Here is a 21,919-nt window from a genome sequence, read left to right as displayed (position 1 = left end):
TTCAAAAACAGAGTTTTTTCCAGGATATTTTCTTTTACTTTTTTTTTTTTTTTTTTTGTCTTTTTGAGATAGGGTCTCAGCCTGAGCTGTCCTAGAACTCACTATGTAGACCAGGCTGGCCTTGAACTCACAGAGATCTGCCTGCCTCTGCCTCCCTAGTGCTGGGACTATAGGCATGCACCACCACACCCAGCATCGCTTACTTTTTGTGTCATTTTTGCTCATCTAGCTCAAGTATCAGCAAACATTTTCAGTAGATCATAAATATTTTAGACTTTATGGTCATCCAGTCTGTGCTGCAGCCATTCTACTCTATTACTTCAGGGCAATAACCAGACAAAAGACAACAGAGTGCTGCATTCCAATTTAAAAAAACAACTTTAAAAACTTTCCCTCAATGGTATTTTGCTTATCCTGAAACACAGACAAACCTTCAGTTCTTTTCTCATAGTTGTTTATGTTCAGAGCAGAGAGAACATCCTCTATTCACTAATTTGTTGTTACAATGGTGTGTGTAATTGTGATACCAGGAACTAAGTTTTCATATATTCAGTACACTTCAACAACCAACTGTTTTCATGACTGGTTTGATGCTCAAGTTTTCTCATCTTTGGCCAATGAACCTTTTATATTAATTGGCCTCTGTGTCCTTTTGCCATGAAATATTAGCCTTTTGATAAAACAAACAAACAAACAAACAAACAAAAAACAACTGCACAGCCACCTGATGTATTTTCTGTACCACACTGGAACCAATCATCCACCTGAAGATCCTTGGATCCTTTCAGTGATAAATGGTATTTAGAAACCATAATTATGGTTTCTGGTTCCATTCACTGCTACAGTGCTATTATTGCAATATTTAACTTGGAAGGCATTTAAAAAATATAAAAACATATAATCTTAAACTTTATGAGCAAAAACTTGCCATAGTAAAATCTTTCTAGAAAACAAATCCCAGCTTTTTGTGTGAAAAAAAATTTTAGTTCCTCGGTGGCTTACTTTAAGAGTTAGAATATGGTCCATTTTGAGTTTGGTGAAAACACTAAATGAATTGGTACATAAAAAGCATTCAGAGAAATAATTAACACAAGACAAGCATTCAATACAAATTAGGTACTATTTTTATTGAGAACTTTGAAAACACTCCAGCCTCTGACCCAGTAATTATATTTTTATGACTCAATCATAGGGAAATACAAAAAAGCAAACAAAAGTGAACAAAATCTTATTAATTACAGCACTGTTTATAAATACGAACTAACTCTAAATCTAATGGTCACCATCAAGGAAATAGTTAACAAAAGGAAGATATGTCCACAATCTGTCAAATAATTCCCCAAACTCGTAAGTCAAAGGTTAGCACTTCTACTAGCCAGGCATGAGTGCTCACTTCACTGAGCCCTAGTCAGTCTTGTTTTCTGTTTATTAATGATTCTGATTTTTACTTATTTGCTAAGCTGGCTGGTGGTATTTCTCTGACTGCTTCTGAAGTTAATCTTGTAATTTTATTAGCTATCCAATTACTGTTTCTATATGTTGTCTTTTGAGGGAAGAAGAAAATTAACAATGTTAAAGTATTTGTGTAAGTCATTTAATAGCTTTATAGCAAACCTTGTGGGGGAGTTAGTATAAAAACCCAATAAGTAAGCATCTTGCCACTTCGGATTTCAATTCACAGCAAACTAGCAAACTGGCATTCAGAAGACAGTATTAATCTAGCATCTCTGGCTCATCTATCAGTAGGCTCACAAGCAGGCAAGTTCTAATAATAAATGAAAAAGAATAAATCAAGAAGAATTAACCAGCTTATTTACAAAGTTGCAGCAATTTTGGGGAGGTCTCTAAGTAAAAATACCAAGAAGCAGAGCAGTGCAATGGTTAGAGTACAGATTCCACTGCACAAGTGGGCATGTCTTGTCAGGCTGGTCCTTATTGTAGCCCTCATGATTCACAGCTAGGTAAGACTGATGAGAATTTTCTCCCCCCGTAGCATGCACAGAGCCTTTCAGCACTATGGAAGCTAGCCAGAAAGGATAAAGCTTCCATGTTGGCATGGGGTGATTTCTCTACATTCTATGATTCAAGTATGTGATGTCTTCAACAATAAGGTTTTATGGTCAAGTTCCGGAGGGTAATCAAGAGCAGTACAATAGCCTATAATGTTTCAGAGGGGTCTATGGAATCCCCTGACCCACAATTTGGAAGGAGGTAGCCCATATTTGATACTGGGTTTTTATGTGATAGCCTATGGTGTCTGGGGTCAGCACTGTCCCTTCATTATAGGGTAACTCTATTTAAACCTCTTTTATGAATAAATATGCATATATTTTAGGAGGCTTAATTTACTTTAAAAATATTGCAATTAAACTTTTTTGGTTTTAAAGAGCACAGATTCTAGAGCCAAGTTATCTGGTTTCAAATCCTAGTCCTCCCATTTAAAATTATGATTTAAGCTAAGTCACTTAACTTCTCTGTGCCTCAGTTTCCTCATATGTACAATGGAAATAAAGCCCTTTGACTATGTTAAGGACACAGCTATTGTTACACCATGAGTTTATACATCAATCCCTTGCCTTCTGCTACTTCTTAAGGCATAGCAAATACCTACAGAGCAGATTCTGTGAGTGAGGCAGTTTTCTGATTACTGAGTGTTTATATATTTAGATGTGTTTTTATATATGGATCTTAGTTCATTTTGGCTAGCAATATACCATAATTGGGAAGCTTGGACAACTGAAAATATTTTTTCACAGTTCTGGCATCTAGAAAGATCAAAGTGATAGCAGATCTGGTGTCGGATGAGCATCACTACACATAAGCATGTCTAAGAGTCAGAGAGAAAGAGAACAATTAAAAACCATACTTCAATAAAATAAAATTCATCCTGATTAAAAACTTTAAGAAAAAAACAAAACAAATAGTAAGGAAAAAGGGAGAAGAAAGCTTAAGAGTGAAAATAGTTGCTAAGAATGGGGCTGGAAATTGCAACGCAAGTGCTCTGGCACACATCTTAACATTTCATGTTTATTTTCGTAGGTCAAACAAAATAGCATAACTTCCCACGTACTCACCTTCCATCATCATAATAATGTTTCCTATAATCATTTAGATGTAACCATCTAAATGCTTACTGTTGCTACTACTGTTCCATTCTGTGATGAAGGTTTTGGTCAAGATAATTACATGCATGAAAATAAAAAGTCATTTAGTACACTGGAAGAGAAGTAAAACTTTCTGTCTGCAGATATGACATGATCTTGTATATAAAAATCCCAGATTAAAAACCCCCAAATATATTAGAGCTAGTAAGAGTTCAATAAGGACATAATATAAGAAAACAATGTATTGCTGTGCACTAACAATTTAAAAATCAAATTAATTATGTCATTTACCAACAAATTATGCCATTCATAACAGCAAGAAAAACAAGATAGTGTGGTGGTTTGAATGAGAATGGCCCCCATAGGCTCCAAGTATTTGAATACTTGGTCCCAGTTGGTGGCACTATTTGAGGCGGTCTAGGAGGTACAGCCTTGCTGGAGGAAGCACGTCACTGGAGGTGGGCTTTGAGAGTTCTTAGCCTTGCTCTATTTCCAATTTCTCTCTCTTGCTACCTGTACAACTTTAGGATGTGAGCTCTCAGCTTTCTGCTTCTGCTGCCTCTGCCACCATGCCTTTCCCACCATGACGGACTCTTCTCCCTCAGAAATCATAACCCAATAAAGTTTTCCTTCTATAAGTTGCCTTGGTCATAGTTTTTTTTATTACAGCAATAGAAAAGTAACTAATACACATGGCAATAAATTCACAAAAGAAATGCAAAATTTATACATAAAACATTATTGAAAGAAATGTTTTTGAATACGAATTGTGAATGTCTATTCAAAGATAGACGTAAGTGCTCATGAATCAGAACTAAAGCTGGCAAGAACCATTCTCAGCAAACTGCTGGACAGATGCAATGTGATCCCATGAAAATCCCAGGTGCCAGGCCTCCTTGGAAACTGACAAATAAAACTTAAGATACATATGAAAAGTTAAGGAATCCAAAATTGCCAAACAACTTTGAAAAAGATGAACAAATTGGATCATTCATCCTTAATATTTGAAAGCTCACTAGAAAGGTGTAATAATATCAGTATAGTACTAACATAGGAGTTGTGAATCTATAATTCCTTAGGAGATGGGTCTCTGGGCATGTCATGGGGGATTATCATGATTTCATTAACTGAGTGAGGGAAAGTCCTGGCATTGTGGGGGGCATCATTCCCTGGCTGGGATCCTGGACTGTATTAAGAGGAGAAAGGGAGCTGAGTAGAGGATGCATCCATGGTCCTCTGTCTCCTGACTATGGATGTGATGTTGCTTTTGTCATAGTATTCTACCACAGGAAAAGCAAAAGAAATTAAGACAGGGATAGAGTGATAAATGCAATGAAATTGAGTGGTAGGAAGTAAGCTCTCAGTATTACAGTCAGCTGACCTTTGGCGAGGTGTCAAGAAAATAAAATGGGGGAAAAAAAAGTATTCTCAGCAAATAATCCCAGGTCCAATAGGATATCACGTGAAGAAAGAATGAATTGACTCCTATTTCGTACCATATTAAAAAACAGGCACAAATGGATTAGAGATCTAAAAATAAGGGCTAAACCACACAACTCTTAGGACGAAAGCACAGGAGTAAATTTTGTTGACCTTGGATTAGGGAATGAATTCTTAGATAGAACACAAAAAGCCTATGCAACAAAAGAAAACACAGATAAATTATAATTGTTTCAAAACTGAAAGCAGTGTGCCCTGGAGAACACATTAGGGAAGTGAAAAGAACCTACAAAATAATAACATTTCCAAATTATGCACCAAAGTGGCTAAGAACTCTCACACCTTAACAAAGAGGCAAGTAATCTAACCAATTAGAAATGGTCACAGGATTTGAATAGACATTTCTCCAAAGAATATATACACAAATGTCCATCAAACACATGAAGAAAAAAAAACAACCCTCAACATTAGTATTTTTAGGGAAATTCAAATCAAAATCACAGTAACATTCATGTAAAACCTAGTGGGGTACAAAATTAACAAAAGAGACAGAAAACAGTGCTGGAGAGGTGACTCAATGGCTAAAGGCATTTACTGCCAAGTACCAAGACCTGAGTTTGATCCCCAGTTGATATGATGTAGGAGATAACCAGTTCCTGCAAGCTGTACTCTCACCTCCATATGTGCATCAAGGCATATGCCCCATGCCCATAAATAAATTAATTAATAAAACTAAGAAATACAGAAAACAAGGCACTGGTAAGGAAGTAGAGAATCTTTAATGCTAGTGGGAATCTAAAACAATGCTGCCAATTAGATAATAGTCTACAGTTCTTCAAAAGGGTAAACACAGAGTTACAGAATCAGTTAAAAATGCTAGTCTTCTCTATATAACTAAAAGAACTAAAAACACACATACGTGTATGCACATACACACACACACACATACACACACACACACAAAATACTAGTACACAGACCTTCACATTAGTCAAGAAATATAAACTACCCAACAGTTCCAACTTGACACAATATTAAATCTTGGTTAATGCAATATGGGGAAAAAAAGAAAGGCATATAGTTTGGAAAGATAAACAGTCTTTATTCACAAATAAAAAAAAAAAAAAAAAAAAAAGAATCCACCCCAGGGGCTGGAGAGATGGCTCAAAAGTTAAGACCACCAGCTGCTCTTGCAGACAACCCAGGTTCGATTCCCAGTATTCACATGGTGGCTAACAACCATCTTATAACTCCAGTTTCGGGGGAATCTAATGCCATTTTCTGACTGCAGGCATTGCACAGTGCGGGTGCATTTACAAACATGCAGGGAACACACTCATGCACATTAAAAAAAATTTTTTTTAAATTCACCCCCAAATATAGAAATTCTCTTAGAATAAGTGAAAAATTCATATTTCATACATGCAAGCAAGGAACACTTGGAAACCAAATTTTTAAAATATTATAATTTTCATTTTCCAAAAATTTCAGTTTTTTTTATCTTTGTGTGAATGATATATGCACGTGTGTGCAAATGCACACCAATGCACAAGCACAGAGGCCAGAGGACTATGCTAGATGTCCTGCTCTGGCACACCCTGACTTATTCCCTTGACAAGGGGTCTTTCACTGAACTTAGAGATGGCTGGTGGCCAGCAAACTCCAGCAATCCTCCTCTTTCTGCCCCTGACAGTGCTGGGGTTACAGGCTCATGCACAGCCATGCCTAACATTTTATATGAGTGCTAGGGATTTGAACTTGGGTCCTCATGCTTGTACAAGTTCTCTTATTTGCTGAGCCATCTTTCCAGCCAAATGTCATTTTCAATAATTCTCCTCAAATGAAACAGGAAAAAAAAATCTACCAAAACACAGTATCAATGTAATAAAAACCACAAAACAAAGATATTACAGATTTAAACAATTGAAAGGTCCTGTATTCAGGTAGTAGAGAATAATGTAGTAAAGACATCAGCTTTTCCAGTGAGATCTAGAAGTTTAACACGGTATCAGCAGAATATTGTACAGATAAAGACAAGTCAATTCTAAAATGTATACGGAAGGGAAAGAGAATTAGAACAGTCAGGAAATTTTGACAAAGAATCAAAGTGAAAGATTACACTATCCCATCTTAAGATCAACCAGAAAGCTAATCAAGTCAGTGTGATTCATACAAAACAATGGAACAGAATGGAAAGTTCAAAATAGATCCAGGCAACATGGCCACTTTGACACAAGAGCAACTGAAAGAAGAAATAATAATCTTTCAACAAATGGTATTAGAACCATTGGCAAAAATAGAACTTCTTTACAAACCTTACACTTATAAAATAATAAACCCGAGTGTGTGTTCTGGGCCAGGTCTCCGGCCAGCCACTCTACGCGTTGTTCTCCTGCGTTTCTTCCGTGTTCCCAGGCCTAATCCCTCTCTTCAAGTGCAGGTGGAACTGCTGCCAGGATACATATTTTCGTAAAGACCCTTACAGGGAAGACCATCACACTGGAGACTGAAACCTCGGACACTACAGAAAATGTAAAAGCCAAGATCCAAGCTAAGGAAGGCATTCCTTCTGATCAGCAAAGGCTGATCTTTGCTGGCAAGCAGCTGGAAGATGGATGAACTGACTACAACATTCAGAAGGAGTCCACCCTTTATCTTGTGCTGAGATGTCGTGGTGGGGCTAAGAAAAAGAAGTCTTACACCACTCCCAAAAAGAATAAATAAATTTAAGAGAAAGAAGGTGAAGTTCGCCATCTAGAAATACTAGAAGGTGAATGGAAATGGCAAAATTAATTGAAAGTGCCCTTCTGATGAGTGTGGGGCTAGAGTTTTCGAGGCCAGCCACCTTGATAGACATTACTGTGGCAAGTGCTGTCTGACTTACTGCTTCAGCAAACCAGAAGACAAATAGTTGTACATGAATTATAATAAAAAGAAACTGAAAAGAAGCCCACATGAATATTAAATCTCAATCTATAATATAAAACTGAAACTTTTGACAAAAAGAAAAACCTTCCTGATCTGGGGTTAAGTACAGGGTGTTATAACCAAAACTATACTTCATAAAATAAAATATTTAATAGGCTCAACTTCATCAGATGTAAAACTTGCTTTGTCAATGACACTATCTAGAAGACAAGCTATAGATTCAAGAGGAAATGCAAGTAAGATTGCTCAAAAAATCATTAGTAAAGACCAAAAAAAAAATAAGTGTTCCTCATTTTTACTTCATCCAAGATGGCAAAAAAGCACGTGAAAAGCTGTTCAACATCACTAGTTATTTAAAAATGCAAATTGAAATAAACTTGAGTGACAAAATAAACTACATAAACTTGACTGACAAAAATAAAAAATATGTGGACTACCAAGAGTTGGTGAAGATCTATGAAACTGTCACACACATTTGTCAGAACACAAACTGTAACCACTGAGGAAGAGAGCTTGGTGTTACCTCCTAAACTTAAGTATATACTATCAAACTTAGGACCCAGCAACCCTACTCCTAAATATTCACTTTAGAGCAATTCAAACTTATGATCAAAACCTATATATGAACGTTTAATATTACAGTACCTTTATTTAGAATGGCCCAAAATGGAAACTACTGAAGTGGGCTGATTGAGGTGTAGTCATATAATAGTATACTGGTTAACAATAAAAAGGAACAAACCACTGAAACATGCAATAATGTGGATGAATCTCAAAGACTTGCTAATTAAAGGAATTAAGCCTTATACAATTCCATTTATATGACATTCTCAAAGACATTAACTCTGATGATGAACACATCAGCGATTTTCAAGGATCATCATGTGTAGGCAGACAGTGAAACTATAAAGCAATAGCAGAAGGCAGGATTCTGGGGTGACGGAACTGTTCTGTATCCAAAATTTGGTGCTGTAATCTGTACATGCATTGACATTCATAAAACTTTACAACAAAAGAAAACAAAGTAAATGTTCTGCAAAATAACATTTAAAAATTAACAAGCTAATCATCTCTAAAGCTAGAAACAAAATAAACAAAGAATTAAACTATGAAAATAAAATTGAAAACACGGAAATCAGTATACCACGAAGCCAAACCAAGAGCTGGAGATGAATATGCAAAACAGAGAAACCTGTAATAAATCTGCTCAAAAAAACAAGTGATAATCATAAACTAAATACAATATAGACGAAATGATTATATTTTAGAAAATCATAAATCTGTGAAATTGACATAAGAAACTAAAAAAATAAGGCGTTATTCTTCCAAAGGCATATTGCATACAGCCTATGCTCTTGAGTTCTAATAAATCTTTAAAAAATAATGTCTGTTTATTAAAGCTAACTCCCTATTTAGACCAGAGATTTTTCTGTGTGCTTGTTTTTAGACAGGGTCTCATATAGCCCAGGCTGGCCTTGAACTCCTGGATCTTCCTGCCTTTTTTTTTTTTTCAATTAATTATTTTTTAGAAGCATTTCATTACAGCTTTAACATACTCAATAACAATATCCAGAGCAAAGATACATCTCTTTCAGAAGTGGCTATAAAACTTTTAGGTTCACAATTGAATTAATACAGTTATACAATATTGAACTCAGTATAAACCCTGTAAGACAAAATTGAATGATTTTTTTAACCTGTAAAAAAGATCTCCATTTCATTTTAAAATATACTGTTTCCTACAGAAAGACTCATTGTTTTTGCTAATAACACTTAGATGTTGGTGCATGCGTCTCCAATCTCTATGTATCTGATTATTACTAGTCATGGTCAGTTGCACTCACATCCTTGGCACCTGTGTATGGATATAAAGTCATCAGGTAGATTTAAATGGTAATGTTTATCACCTCTACTAATTAACATGAAGTAAATTTTTATGCTTCCTCCTCAAATATAACTCATGTTTTTAATTTGTTGTTTTTGTGTGTATATTATACAGAACATCCCAAACTATCTTCTTCATCTATATACTCACTTCCCAGATGGCATTCTCTCATAGCCGCTGCCTCCTCCCCCTTGAGCCCTTTTACTCTGTCTTCCCTGCTACTGTCTGCTGTGTTGTCCTGCCTCTACTTCTTGAATGTTAGGATTACAGACAAATGTGTGCCACCTCACCTAGATGGATTAGAGATTAAAAATAAAATAATAAAGTAAAAATAGAGATAAATCCTGTATTCCAATTAGAATTCTAACTATCCATACACAACAATCAAATCAAACACTCTAGACGGAGGCTTGATAATGGCTACCAAAATGCAATTACTTAGAAAACTACAGACACAGGAAGAATAACTTCTAATGTTCACAGCAGGCTGACTACGGTTCACAACAATTAATTACATATTTTATAAAGAACTAGAAGATTCCTAGCACAAAGAAATAATAGATGTTTAAAGAGGTATAATGGTAATTACTCTGATTGTTATTTATTGAATATATGTCCATGTACCCAATTATGACATATACCCTATAAATATGTACATTATATGACAATATAATTTTTAGATTAAAAAAATAAGTCAACCCTTATTTTATTATCTATACTGATTTGTATTTTTCAAGTGGCCTGTAATTACAGCCAACCATTTTGTCTGGTGCTCTAAGAAACCTATAGCAATGCTAGAGAGAAAACTGCATGTTTTGTACTTAATGAAACTACACTATTCAGTATTGAATATATAAAACAGGTACACTGTGCCTGAAGGTCATTTGTGATTTAAGAGACTTTTAACCCCGACTTGAGCTCAATTCACACTTCTTGTTTCTGTTTCGCCCCAGAGCTCCTGCCTTTCAGATAAGAGCTCTAGTTCTCTGAGACCAGCCCATCTCCTCTAAGCTCTAGTCATAACAAGGAATCTACTTCATATAGGCTCATCTCTATTACCTTGCTCAGTGAAATAAAGTTTAACCACACTAGGAATGACAGCATTCTCTTACCAGCTCTTATTAAGACAAAACCATTCATTTTCACTCTCATCCCAGTAACTACACTGTTCATAAACACAACTTTCCCAGTCTTACAAGGCAAAATAATCACAACCAGGACACCAAAACATGTAGACTGTTCCCCTCCACTGAAATCAAGAATGAAAGAGTGTATCTAAAAGAACAGCTGAACAGATATGAACATCAGGCAGGAGACTTGGAGAGGTTAGGTTGCAAGAGAGGACAGGAACGAAGGAAGAAAGGAAAGACAGACAACAAGCTGACCTTATAAATATAAACGCAAAGTCCAGAAAGTATTAGTAAATGTATTCTGGCATAAAATGCACCATTACCAGCTTGCTATGGCATTCTCATAAATGTCCAAATACTTCAACATTAGGAATCCTATGAATGTAATCTGCTCCCGTTATGGACAAATGAAGTCATTTATTCAACAAGTACTGTCTGCTACTAAACCAAGTATGTTTCACACATATAGCTCCAGTTCTAGAATAATCTGCATAAATATGAAACAAGTCTTTTCTCATTAGATTTTTTTGTCTTAGAAAAATAGTTATAGTTGTCATTTGGCATATTTTTATTCAACAATGTATTTACGGTAGTAACATGTAATATGTTTCTTACTGCCATTTTAAATAGATTGGTATTAACAATTTTTAATTTTAATTTTAATTTCTACTATTGGATTAAGCATACACGTAGCTCCTATTTAAAAAAACATTCTTTCAATTCCCAAACAACTAGAGACTCCTGAGACTTAAGTCTTATTTTATTTCTTTTTCTACTATTACAGAATTTACTCACCTATTCTAGTGATGATATATGTGTGGGTTGTTTCTTGTCTGGGACTATACCAAAAAAGAATGTTATGAATACTCCTGTATCCGCCTCTTGGCACATTTATATTCAACTTTAATAGATACTAACATTTTCAAAGTGGTTAATGAGCATTTAAAACAAGGTTAGTTTGAGATCAGCTCTAAGTAAACAATTTATACTGGATTTTGAAGACAGTATGAAAAATATTCCTAATATTTCATTAATAATTATTCATTACTGATTATATGTTCAAAGTTTTAGATATACTATGGTAAATATACTAACATTCATTTTTGTTTTTAGCATGGCCACTGGAAAACTTAAAACTATATAGATACTTTAGATTGGAGGTTTACATTATATCTGAGATGTTTACAAGAAGAGCTCCTAGTTTTGAGGAACCAAGAACTCCCTAATGGGAGCAGACTCTAAAGAAAGACAGACAAGCAGGGGGAAACCTAGTGAAGACAGTGGGTGAGGAGAGTAGATAGACCAAGTAGAGGAGACAGTGTATACAAAAGCCAGAAGACAAGAGAAATGGGCATTTCAATGAGCACTTCAGCAGGGACACAGCAGTCAAGAGGAGGGCAGCAGTGAGGTAAGGTGGCGAAAAACCACCACGTCAGGAAGGTGCTGCTGAGTTATGTTTTAAGAATAGTGAGAGGTGCCGAAGGTTTTTTTTTTTTTTTTTTTGCTTGCACTTAAAAAATTTTAGTTAACTTTTATTTATTTATTTATTTGTGTGTGTGTGTGTGTGTGTGTGTGTGTGTGTATAAGTCAAGGACAACTTGTGGGAGTTGATTCTCTCCTTATACCATGTAGATGTTGGGGATTGAACTCAGGTCATCTGCCAGGCTTGGTGGCAAATACTTTTACCTGTGGAGTCATTTTGCTGGCCCTATTTGTCAGGTTTTAAAGCAAGAAAGTTACACAAATCAAACCTGTATTTACATTTTAGAAAAGTCACCCGGACTAGTATGTGTTTCATGACAGACCAACCCAAGACCAGTTGTCAGCTATTACAACAATGTAGAAATGATAATATTAATATTAATAATAAAATACTGGAGCCCCATATGAGGAGAACAGCAGAAGAAATATAAGCCTGGAGCAAAGTCACTAATCCTAAATTCTTGGTTTTTCCTCGTAGGTCCTATTTCACACTGGCCATGAGAATTAATTTCGGCATTTTTTTTATAAATAATATTTCAATACTCTATTAATAAAATGGTTCTAGTGTCATGAGAACCAGTAATAACCATCTTAAGAACCTGAATTATATTTCAGACTATATCAGGTACACAGATTCATCTTATAGTTTTTCTTCCTCATAACTGTAAATGAAAATTCCAACTACTAAGCATTTTACTGTGTTCCATTTAATTCAAATATTGAAGGGTTAATATAATTTTTATTTCTCTAAAAACAGAAATGCAAGTAGATTAAATGCAAGTATCAAGTTGGTCTCCTTCAATGGTAGGCACACCGGTTTAAAACAATTTTACTTCACACTGATACTAGGCAGGGCAGTGAGTTATCAAATATTTAAGAAGAAAACTAGAAAATTATTCTGTCAGATTCATTTATGTTGAAGTTTTGGGATCTGCTGAAGCTGTATCTTCTATAAATAAACTACAGAGATGTAAAATGTCACTTTATTCTCCCGAATTTCTCCTGAAATTCACTAACCTACTAACACATTCTTGACTTTTCCAAAGACATAAAGCAATTTTTATTGATCACTTAAAGCATTAAATTTGGGCAAAAAGGTATTTGAGGGGACTGGAGAGATGGCTCAGCAGTTAAGAGTACTGGCTGCTCTTGCAAGGACCCAGTTTGAATCCCAACACCCACACAGTGGCTAACAACCATCTGTAACTCCAGTTCCAGGGATACTGACACCCTCTTTTGGCTTCCACAGGTATTAAGCGCACTTACATGTAGGTGTAACACTCACACACTTAAATAATTTTTTTTTGAAAGGCACTTGAAATTTAGCTTCTGTACTAGCATCAGCTTCCTGCCTGAAATATTCCTAAGACTGTAGAAAGCTGTGTTCTGTAAGTACTTTATTAACAACAAGAACAACCACAAAAAAAGACAAGCCTGAGAGCTGTTTTCCATAGACCCTTAAATTCTTTTTTAGTGATCTAAATCCTTGTAACTTCTTGTCATTCACCATATAAATTTCTCAACACAGCATCCCTTCTGGTATTCAGCACAGTGTCTCTTCTTGCTTTCAGTGTTTTCAGCATTTTTTCTAGATTGAATAACAAAACTCTCTTAAGGGTCTGAACTAGTCTACTGAATGGAGGGAAAAGAATTAACCCTCAATCTTCTTTCTCCTCTCCTCTTCATTCTCAACTGGTGATTTCCTGTCATATTACTTTAAGAAAATAGTAAGAGTCATGCAATTTTATCAAAATTGCATAAATACCAAACCTACATAAATTCAGACAAATGCACCAATATTTCCTTTTCTTCCAGTGAAGAAAGAGGAAGTAGCCTTATTTATCCACCAACAGGGCAACATGCACCTATCCCAACCAGCTTGCTCTAAACACCTGCATCTCACCCAGATTATAGTTAAAGTTTCTTGACCACCCCACTGCCTACATCACAATATTCCACACTGCAGTAGAAAAAACAATTTCTTCAAAATATAGTTATATCATGTCACTTAAACCTCTCTAATACTTAATTTTTAAAATAAAATCCAGACTTTACCATGGTCTCCAAAGCTATCAGTTCCTGTATCCTGCTAACCCCACCTTATCATCCTCTCATAGACTACCATGTTAAGCTACAGTGATGGTATTCATATGCCTGTAACATGCCAGTTCTTCCATATCAGCGCTTTGCTGATTTGAGGCCTTTCGGATATTGCACCCCTATGCAAGGCTCTCTGACTCTAACTCCAACTTGGTTACCTATTGCTTAGGTCTTACAATCATCCCCTGTCAAAAAAGTCCAGCCCTAATCACTCCTTGTTTCTGCTGGAAAACTTATAACAATTCACTGACTAGAAATAAGCACCGCAAGGACAGAAACTACGCTCAGCACCTAATACAGCACCAGAGATCAGCATTTGAAAATACTTGTAAAATAGATTAGTAAGTAAAGAGGGTTAGGCTGTAATTCTGATGACTACTTTCTAGTGATCTGATCTCATCAGTCCTCTGAGCTTCAAATTTGTCTTTTGTTAATGAGAGAGACAGAAAGAGATCTTGTAGAGCTGCTAAGTGAATCCTACTGAAAACTCAATGAACAATGCCCTAGTTCAGTACCTATAACAGTAAATGCTATAAGCTTAATATAATAAATGTTAGTTCCTTCTCTCCATTCTAAAACTTAGGTGAGACTTCCCTAAGCTAATACAACATCAAAATTATATTTGTGTATGTGTGTGCGTGTGAAGGTGCACATGTACATATATATATAATGCTAATAAGCAGTATGCATTTTTACTTCTCTCAAAAAAGTGGCGGGGGGTATGATTGAGGAGAGAAGGAAAAAAGGAAGGACCCTTAGAAATCAGAGATCAATTTAACTTCAATTCCTAAATGCAGAACAATCTTCAATTGTCTATAAAGACTTGCAGCAAGAACAGCTTGATGCTCACTTTAAAATTCTGAAGTCAAAACATTTCAAAGAATTTTCTATTTGCTTACATCATCTATTTTCTATTTGCTTACATCATCTTTCATTTTTCAGTTAATATTGCTGATAAAATTTTTTAGACAAACCAATAAAGTAACAACCAAATACCTAAGATCAGAAACAGACCCTTTACTTCTTGATGAGCTTCTTAAACTTTTATTCACAAAAGAAGTCTCAGTATGGTCTGGTGGCCCATGTCCACACTCTCAGTATTTGGGACACTAGGGCAGGAGGAATGCTGTGAGTTCAAGGCCAGTCTGGGCTACAGAGCAAGACCCCAGCTAAAAAAAAAATTAGTCAAAAATTTCTTTTAGTGGCTGCTGCTCACTGTTTAGTCTAATATACCTCCTAGGTTTTCATCAAAGGAGTTTTTACTTTCTAAGACCCCTCTAAATCATTTCTTGAACATCATTCAAATCTCTTTCATATTCTTCCTGGAATATGGACAGCCACCTCAACACAACTTCCTGGAATTGTGTGGAAAGGACTAAGTATCTTCATACTCTCCCTAATAGAGATATAAATTAGATTCTGAACTCAAGGAAGGGTTTATGTTAAACAATTAATTCAGTTTTATTCAACATATTTTATGTAATCAAGCTTGACTTTCTTAGGAGTAATTGGTATCAGCTTACTTTTTTTTTTCTTCTGTTCCAGTTATTTCTACATCCTTTCTAAAACTGGAACTTCTTGTCTATCCTTCAACTTGAAAACTTTCTAGTACTGCTGAATACACCATAAAATTATGGGAAAAGAATCCATTAATATAAAATTAAGAATTCTATAGAATAATGCTATCCTTCTATAACATCTAGAATAGTAGGTATGCAATAAAGACTCTTGGCTCTAATAAACTGAAAGAAGGTTCAAAAATGAATTTTATTACAGGTCAGTCAATACATGTCAGGATGAGTTTTTACTGCCATGCAATGCTTTGGCAGCAGGTAACCAAAAACTAACCACCTGCAGCTATTCAAGGTTATTGTAAAACCATACACAAGCACAACAGGCATTCTAAATTACATTCTAAGGCTTCATCTAGGGCAGTGCTCATCAAACAAAAGACTACAATCTATTAATGGATCCAGATTATGGGGTCCAGACCAGCAAACAAAGAAAGGAAAGGTGGGAGGGAAAGAGAATAAACAATGGAAAATACCCGAGTGTGTCACAGACAGTGAGGTATTACCTTTTGATCTCTGCTTCCTTCTCTATATATATCAAGAAAGCAAGGTGAAATGTACTTCATGAATAAGACTGAGTGAAAGTTAGAAAGCACTGATCTGGAAGACAGGAAAGGATAAAGTAATGGTAATAACAATTGCCAAATTGGTTTGGGGGAGAATCAAGACCTAACACGTTCCAATGATTGGAAGAGAAAGATTTTTGGAACTTCCACACACTTGAGAAAGGAAAACATCAACGGTGAGAAACTGAGCAGCACTTTCTCCCCTGACAGTAGACAGGATAATACCCTGCAAATCTCTGGAATGCCACCACTAATGTTCTTATTCCTTTAAGCTTCCAAAGAAAGCACAGCCCAGCCTTTATTTTCATCTGCTCTTAGGCACACTCAAAGCTGTTAAGGCATAGCAGCTCCCGAAAGGTAATTACTGGTCCAAGGATAACTACCTCAGAAAACACTAACTGTAGGCTATTGTAAAATCTAAACCCACCGTATACTTTTATACAATTTAAAGTTCAAATGAGACTTTGACATCTTGAAAGGTAACCTGCAGCTGTAATAGTTACATATCATACATAGTTCACTTGAAAATTAAAGGTCATGTGAAGAGTCTAAACACCAAATAAGGATTTTTAAAAGGTATATGAACTGTTTCAGAGATTCATTGTTACAGTTTTAATAGGCAAGAGTAACTTTGTAAATAATTAGTGTTGGAATTCCCCGAGAACTGGCTAAGAAAATCTAACCTCTTAAGAGTTATTCCTAGTATCCTGTTGTTTTACACAGTTTTCTAATTATATTTATTTGTGTGTGCATGGCATTTACGTGCAGGTGTGCAAGGGCCACAGAGCACATGTGGAGGTGAGATGATAGCTTTGTGGAGTTGGTTCTCTCGTTCAACCTCTCCATTCTAGGGATTGAATCAAGTCACCAGACTACGCAGCAAGAGCCTTTATTTACTGAGCCATCTCATTGGCCCTCTACTTATTTTTGAAGCCACTTAAAAAAAACAAACAAACTTGTATTACAGGCATAGTGGAACATGCCTTTAATCCAGCACTTGGGAGGAAGACAGGTGGCTCTCTGAGATTGAAGCCAGCCTGGTCTACACAGTGAGTTCCAGGCCTGGCTGGGGATACAGGAAGACCCTGTCCAAAGAGTGGGAAATACTTTGTGTATGTTTATATTTGTATAGGTATGTGTGAAGGTCAGAGGACAGCCTCAGTTTTGCTCATCAGATACTGCCCATCTTTACCTTAAGACAGGGTCTCTCACTGGTCGGGAGATAGGCAAGTAGACCAGGCTGGCTGGCCTAGTCTCTTCTTCCCCAGTGCTGGGATTACAAGTGTGTGCACCCTGCTCAACTTTTTATATGGTCCTTAGGGATGGAATTCATGTCTAAGCTCTTTATCGACTGAACCATCTCTCCAATCACCAAACTACTTTCTTTAAAAATACTCAAATTCAACTTCCAGACCGTAACCCAGCATAGAACTGGGAAAATGAACAGCAGACCCCAATCATATCTAAAGGAATATTGGCAACTGATTGCTGCTAGATGAGGAAGAGCTGATCTTCCTAAAACAAGGAACTCTAGATAGGCTGACTGGATTCAGTGGATGGACAAGCACTGGGGAACGGCTGGGGGTGCCAATAATACAGTGGACAGTAACAGGGATGACAGGGTATATGGCCTCCAGTGTGTGCATGTGTGGGGGGGAGGCTATGGGAGGGTGCCATGAATAAGATTGTTTGGGATGTTCTGTATGAAATACATCAAGAAAATCAACAAGTAAAAAGTGAGTTATACTTGAGGAAGAAGCATAAAAATTTGCTTCATGTTAATTAGTAGAGGTGAAAAACATTACCTCTGAAATCTACCTGATGACTTTATATTCATACTCAGGTGCCAAGGATCTGAGTGTAACCAACTTTGGCTAGTAATAATCAGATAAAGATTAGAGATGCATGTGCAAACATCTAAGTGTTAGTAGCATTAAAAATACGTTTTTCTGTATGAAACAGTGTATTTTTAAATGAAATGGGGATCTTTTTAAAAAGTTAAGACCTCATTCAATTTTATGTCTTACAGGTTTTATACTGAGTTCAATATTGTATAACTGTATTAATTCAACTGTGAACCTAAAAATTTACAGCCACTTTTGAAAGAGATGCATCTTTGCTCTGGAAATTGTTATTGAACATGTTAATGTTGTAATGAAATGCTTCTTCTAATCATGTGTATTAAATAAATAATTTAAAAAATACTCAAATTCGCTTGCATAAATTACAGCCAATGTTTGTTCTTAATAGGCCGTGGCTCTTTCAGAATGTACCCATTATACATAAATACGACATAGTCCACTCATCCACACCTCACTGTTCTTATGCAAGTACATATCCTAAGTATTGTTACAGATTTTTTCACTAATATAACCCACATCTAGATGAGATGAAAAATGTGTACATGCGCATACATACACACAAACACACATAAATTCAGATGTATGGAGAATTTCTCCAGCTTCAGGGTGAAGGTTTTTGTTTTGTTTTTTGGCCTTTTTGAGACAGGGTCTCCCTGTAGCCCCAGCTGGCCTGGATTTGCTATGCAGACCAGATTGGCCTCGAACTCCCAGAGATCCGCCTGCCTCTGCCTCCCAAATGCTGGGATTAAAGGTGTGCGCCACCACGCCCGGCTTTGTTTGTTTGTTTGTTGTTTTTAATCTCTGCCAATACAGCTTAATGTTCTTCCCAGCTCGCTGCCTACTATTTTCTTATACTTTGAAACTGTGTCGCTTGAAACATCAACCTTTGGCATAATCACCTGTTAGGTTTTTTAAAAATATTTTATTATATTTATTTAATGTGTGTGTATGTATTGCATGCATGTAGGTAAGTGCACCTGTGTCGTGCAATGCCCACGCAGGACAGAAGAGGCTGTCGGATCCCCTGGAACTGGAGTACAGACAGTTGTTAGCTGTCATGTGGGGCTGGGATTTGAACCTGGGTCTTCTGCAAGAAGTCAGTGTTCTTAACCGCTGAGCCATCTCTTGAGCCCCAACCTGCTAGTTTTATAAATGTAGTCCCACAACATTGGAAAAGGGAGTTTCAGTCTTTACTAACCACACCTCACTGAACATACTCAAAAGGGAAGCACCACCAGAAAGCCACTATATTAGTACAAAAGAACACACCAAGACAAATATGGGTTTTCAGACTTTTATCCCTAAAGGCAAAAGATTTTTAGTTCAAACACTAATGGCATAGGTAAAGAGTCTATTTATCTAGTCTGATCAGACAACATAGATGTATGTGTTGATACATATGTATGATATGTAACTATTACAGCTGCAGGTTACCTTTCAAGATGTCAAAATTCAATTCTGATTATGGTGCAGAACATATATAACTGGACAGTCCTAATCACCCTAGATTAAAGATTCCTCTCACTTTCCTTTCTCCTGGGCCATTATACCAAACCTGGAGCAAAACTATACTCACCTCCCGGTTAGAAGAAACAACAGAATTGCTTATTGATTTCTGTGTAGACCCAAACCCACAAGTCATCAGTCTAGCAGGGTTTGCAGCCACTTGATGCAACTAACAATCAAAAGTCATGGGCTGGGTTTTCTGGTCCCACACAAGGACAACATTGGCAATTGCTACACCAAATGTGAATCAAACCACCCTCCTCCCTGGAACAAAAACAATACTCAGATAGGTGAGCAACACACCCTGAATTACACTGAAAAGATTACTATTTCTTGGCTGTCAGTAAATGCCAATTTAAGTCCATTATATTTTTCAAGTAGCATGAATTCTCAGGCTTTGAAAGTCACCATCATATTCAATTCCACAGGTAATGCTTTTAAAAGGGATGATCCTTGTTGGGGAATTATATGTTAAAAGCATTCTAGCACCAAGTACCACCACCATTATACTAGTGAATCAGTATATGTGGAAAATGAGTTAGGGTTTTCAATCAGTAAAATTTACCAAAGAGTGGTAACTTCTAATTGTTTTTTCTGGATATAACAAAGCAACACTGCAAAATGGAAAAATGAACTCTGTTTTCTGAAACACCTATTCAAGGAGTTAACTGATGAACTAAGAATGAAGTTGAGGCGGAGCTCAGGTCTCAAGTGATGAAAATGTCTTCTAGTTAATTCCACTTGGCTCTAGTTCTAAACAATACAGTATAAAGCCCAGTCCTGCCACAGTCATCGGTCAGCCTTCTCCTAACCAGAACGGAATACCCCTAACCAGATCCACAGCCTGGAATAAGGCAACTGACAACAGCAGTGGAGGACGTGGATAAAACGACAACTGAACTACGAGTCAGGGCAGACATGTACGCTCCAAGAGGTTAAGACTGAGGTGGGGCTGGAAACTATTTTCTGGCCTTTTCCCGCGTGCAGCTACTGGGGAACAGCAAGATTCTACACGCCCGGAACCCACAGAGCCTGGGGCACCGCGGTGGAGGGTTGGGAAGAAAGCAGCTGGCGAGGTGCTTTGGCAGGCAGCGGGGACCAAAGGGACCAGCGCGATGGCCATTTCACTGAGAACTTCCAGACTCCGGAAGGGCTGGGGGCTGGGGGGGGGGGGGGGGGGGGTGATGGCAGGACCGTCCCGCCGGCGACCTCCCTTTCCTCAGTCCCACGGTCCCACGTCTTTGTGCGTGAGGACCGGTGTGCCCGGCAGCGAGTGCTGGAGCAGCGGCCCGCTGGGGCCCGGGCGCCTGACTCGGGAAGTCTGTCAGTACGCCGGGGGGACCCCGACCCGGACCCCGAATCTTCTCCCACGCCTCAGGGGCTGGCGGAGAGCGAGCGGACTCAGCACCTCGGCGCGGGGATAGCCCTCCCGCCGCACCGCGCCGCTCTTTGTCCCGCCAGCGACAGGGGTGTCCCCGAGGGTCCCCCAGGCGAAGCGGGTCCGGGAGGCCTGGCGGTCCCCGGGGTTGCCCCAGCTTTGTTCCGTCAGCGGGACGAGGGGAGCGGGACACTTACCGTACACCCCGGCAAGGAAAAGCACGAGCCACGCCGATCCCCGCCGCAGACACTCTTTTGTGCTCCAGCGACGGGCCATAACCACAGCAGATGGAAGGAGCTGGAGATGGAGGAGGAGGAGGAGGAGCTGGGGCCAGACGCCGCCGCCGAGCCCCCGGCTGCTCCCTGCGCGCTCCGCGGTGGCGGAGGGGGAAGGGCGAGGCCGCCCGCGCGCACTCCCTCCAAGCGGCGCGGCCTCCGCCGCACCAGCCCCACGCGGGGTGGCCTTCCTGGGGGACGGGGACACGCGGCGTACTCGCCGGCGCGAGACGACGAGGGCGCTGAACGCCGGGCTCAGACCTCGCGCTGTACAGGCGAGCCGGCGCCGCCACCCGCCAGACGGAGCCGGCACCCGCGCTCATCCGTGCGATCGGCGATCCCCTGGCCTGCCTGCCTTGGTTCCCGCCCCGCGCTCGGCTGGACTCTCTGAGGCTCCGGGAACCACTGGAGTCGGAGGAGCGAGACAGTGCCAATCGATGAGCGAGCGCTCGAACGCCGGGGCTGGGGTTCCCGGAGCTGGGAAGCTGGGGCGCTCTGGCGGAGCTGTTCTGTAGTCGGGGGGCCTCTGTGCTGGGCTCCCCTAAGGGAGAAGCGAGACTAAGGCGGCCACGCGTGGGGAAAAGTGGGTGGTTGGAGGCTGAGAACTTGGAAGTTCCTTCCTGTGCCTCACCCCCACTCCGCTTGCCCCACTTAGGATCTGCGGCTGTGCTTGGGGCTGGGGTTGGTACGCC

The 21,919-nt window shown here is 38.5% G+C and overlaps 1 protein-coding gene and 1 pseudogene across 3 annotated transcripts in view; one reads left to right on the top strand and one right to left on the bottom strand.

Moving 5' to 3' along the window:
• Positions 1–21,378, bottom strand: part of Lrp12 (LDL receptor related protein 12) — a 91,672-nt gene extending 70,294 nt beyond the window's left edge. For all 3 annotated transcript variants that reach the window (XM_029555201.1, XM_008851515.3, XM_029555202.1), the window contains exon 1: positions 21,150–21,378. In XM_029555201.1, coding sequence (XP_029411061.1) covers positions 21,150–21,228 — 79 coding nt within the window. In that variant the 5' untranslated portion in view covers positions 21,229–21,378. The remainder of the gene's footprint in view (positions 1–21,149) is intronic.
• On the top strand, positions 6,763–7,455 carry LOC103748777 (annotated as a pseudogene).
• Positions 21,379–21,919: the final 541 nt, after the last annotated feature.

This window comes from Nannospalax galili, unplaced genomic scaffold (genome assembly GCF_000622305.1).
Source record: "Nannospalax galili isolate Female #2095 unplaced genomic scaffold, S.galili_v1.0 scaffold284, whole genome shotgun sequence".
In the NCBI taxonomy this organism is placed as follows: domain Eukaryota; kingdom Metazoa; phylum Chordata; class Mammalia; order Rodentia; family Spalacidae; genus Nannospalax; species Nannospalax galili.
Note: the sequence above shows the minus strand (reverse complement) of the source record. Positions and strands in the feature narration are given on the sequence as shown.